The 2,976-nt window shown below is 54.4% G+C and overlaps 1 protein-coding gene across 2 annotated transcripts in view; it reads right to left on the bottom strand.

The window, feature by feature from the left end:
* The window catches only part of PCF11 (PCF11 cleavage and polyadenylation factor subunit), a 20,386-nt gene extending 19,640 nt beyond the window's left edge, over nt 1–746 (bottom strand). Inside the window, exon 1 of one of the 2 annotated variants that reach the window (XM_021382447.1) lies at nt 258–746. In XM_021382447.1, the coding sequence (XP_021238122.1) occupies nt 258–446 (189 nt within the window). In that variant the 5' untranslated portion in view covers nt 447–746. The remainder of the gene's footprint in view (nt 1–257) is intronic. The other variant, XM_021382438.1, reaches the window with a different exon arrangement.

Here is a 2,976-nt window from a genome sequence, read left to right as displayed (position 1 = left end):
CCGCCCCCCGGCTCTCTCCGCTCCCCCCACGGCCACCTCTGACCCTGGGAGCGCCTCGCCTCGAGGCCCCGAGCCCTGCTCCCCTCCCCCCGCCCAGCCACCGGCCTCGGGCCCGGTGCCTCCCTCTCTCGCCCCGATTCCCCTCTCTCGGGCCCTCCTCCTCTCCCTGCCTCCTCCGTCCCTCAGCCCTTTCTCCTGGCCCCGGCCGGTCCCCCCAGCAGTATAGGTAGGAGTAGTAGGCGGTGGAATATAAAAACCTTGGCGATTTGCGCCTCGATCAGGGAGACGATGTCCTTGGCGAAGGGCACGTTCTCCTCGGCCAGGATGGTCAGCATGTTGATGTGCGGCTTGCTGTTGAACGTCAGGTCCTCCAGCGACGACTGGTAGTCGCGGCACGCGTCCTCCCGGGCCTCGCTGCTACCAGCGCTGCTCTCCGGGGCCGACATGCTCCTCCGACCGGGGCCCGCACCAGGACCCGACCCACCGACCGACGGCCCCCTCCCCGCGATTCCCCTGCCGCCGCCGAGCGACGCCGCCCCCCCGCCGCTGCCGCTGTGCTCCTCTACCGCATCCTCCGGGCTGCGGCTCCGCTGCGAGTGGCGCCGCCGTCCGTGCCGCCGCTGCGGTTCCGACCGCCGCCGGCTCAGTCTCAACGCTCACAAAATGGCGGCGGCGGCTACGGCTCGCGAACCGCTTCCTCCAACCGTTGCGTCATGTGAAATTGGGCTCAGGAAAACGGCCGGCGGCTGGGAATGCCCCTTTTGTTCCCATATCGCGTCCCCATTGGCTGACACCTCCTCCGCTCCGGCTGTGATTGGCTCGGCCTTCAGGAACACGGATCTGATTCGCTGGAACCGCCCCCCGCGCTGATTGGTTGCTGCTCCAAAGCCCAGCCCTCGCCCCTGAGTCCCGACTTGCGATTGGTTGCTCTTCCCTACTCCCCTGCCCGCTAACTCGCTGGGCCTAACGCTCCCGCCTACCCTTTCCGTCTTCAGTTCTGATTGGTGCTCTGGAGCAATCCCGCCTTTCCTCCTCACCCTGCGTTTTGCTTCTGACCCTCCCGCTGCCCCGGGCTGCGCTCGCTATTGGCCAGCCGTTAGCATGGCAACGCGGCTGCCCGCCGCCCCGGGGGAGCGCGGCCTGGTGCCGCCTCGCAGTGCTCGCGGGGCGGCCGGCGTCTTCCCTGTCCCTCGGGACTCCCTGCCCTCAGCGGGAGGAGGCGAGCCCCGCCCATCGCACACTCTTCACCTGCCTCCCGCGTTGGTTTTTTAGCACGTCCAGATGCTGGGAGCCACCAGCATGCTTTCATGCTTTTGGGCTGGTGTAGTCGTGGTAACAAAACATGCTCATGAGGTTCGCCCAAAGATGATAATAAAGCTTGGTTCCTTGTGGAAATAAACTTGTTGGCGAAGTGTTTTCTACACAGCCCTTCCGAAATGCTGCACGTTGTACTCACCACTTCTCCTTTGCCTTGACAAGAAAACGAAACCAAAGTTTCAGTCTCTGCGAGCCAGGCTGGCAAGGCCCATGACAAATATCAGTTATGTACCAGGAGTCGAGCCATAGCGTAAACTCAGTATGTTTGGCCAAACTACTGTATATTGTTTGGCTCCCTAGGGAAAATGGGGTGGGGAAATCTGGCTCCTTCCCAAACTGCTGTAGTTGTAAGTTAGAATCCTTGCTCATGCTAATTACTGGAGTAAAACCAATAAAATGAGCAGAACTGCCTTGGTGAGGCTGTCATGGGGTCCAAAGCTGCCCTCAAAGGGCAAACAGGTTTACCTGTTTATCTGCATGGGCTTATTATGAAGCCAATTGCACCTCAACAACTACAGCAAGAAATTGCCCGTGAGGCCCCCATGTTAATGAGCTGTGGGAACACTCCTTTCTTTAAGCACTTCTTGGAACGTTCCTAGTGGCACAGAAATGCGTAGTGAATCTATCATTGAACTGCCTAATGAAAAGTTGTTTATTACTACAGGAATTCATAGAATTACAGAATCATAGAGTCACCAAGGTTGGAAAAGACCTCCAAGATCATCCAGTCCAACCGTCCACCTACCACCAATATTTCCCCACTAAACCATGTCCCTTAGTACAACATCTCAATGTTTCTTGAACACCTCCAGGAACAGTGACTCCACCACCACCCTGGACAGCCCATTCCAGCACCTGACCACACTTTTAGAGAAGAATTTTTTCCTAATACCCAACCTGAACCTCCCCTGGCACAACTTGAGGCCATTCCCTTTCACCCTATTGCTGTTAGGTGGGAGAAGAGGCCAACCCGCACCTTGCCACAACCTCCTTTCAGGCAGCTGTAGAGTGTGATAAGGTCTCTTCTGAGCCTCTTCTTCTCCAGACTGAACAATCCCAGTTCCCTCACCCGCTCCCCATAAGACTTGTGCTTCAGACCCCTCACAGCTTTGTTACCTGTCTCTGGACTGAATTGTCATACCAATAGTATGTCTAATGTGTGGATTTATCTTTGCCTGCAAAAGCATTCACCATACACTGTGTGTTTTAAACTACCTCCCAAAAGCAAAGACATCCCATCAGCTTTGCTGAAATCACTGTTTAGAAATGCTTCTGGGACAAATATTTGCCACCTCTTCTCATCCCATTTGACATAGCTGTCAGTCTTTTTTTTGTCCAGATGCAGCTGAAGTTTTTGCTGGTATAAAGCTCATAAAAAAGCCTCAGGAGTAGACCTAGTAGTGGCACATGACCTGAGAATCACCAGTAACTGATAACTAAGGAAATCTTGCCGGATAGTTGTGATATAATAGTGCTACATGAGAAAATTTATCAGGGTAAGAAGCCATTCAAGAATTTTGTGCTTTCAATAACATCTACAGTTTTACTTCTCCTTGAGTTGGTGCTTGAGCTGGATTTTTTGGGAAGTTTGATAAAATTTCTTTGAACTGTTTTGCGGCTAGAAAACTACAAAATAAAATAAAAATCACAAAACCATCT

The sequence above is a fragment of the Numida meleagris genome, chromosome 1 (assembly GCF_002078875.1).
Source record: "Numida meleagris isolate 19003 breed g44 Domestic line chromosome 1, NumMel1.0, whole genome shotgun sequence".
Taxonomy (NCBI): Eukaryota; Metazoa; Chordata; class Aves; order Galliformes; family Numididae; genus Numida; species Numida meleagris.
Note: the sequence above shows the minus strand (reverse complement) of the source record. Positions and strands in the feature narration are given on the sequence as shown.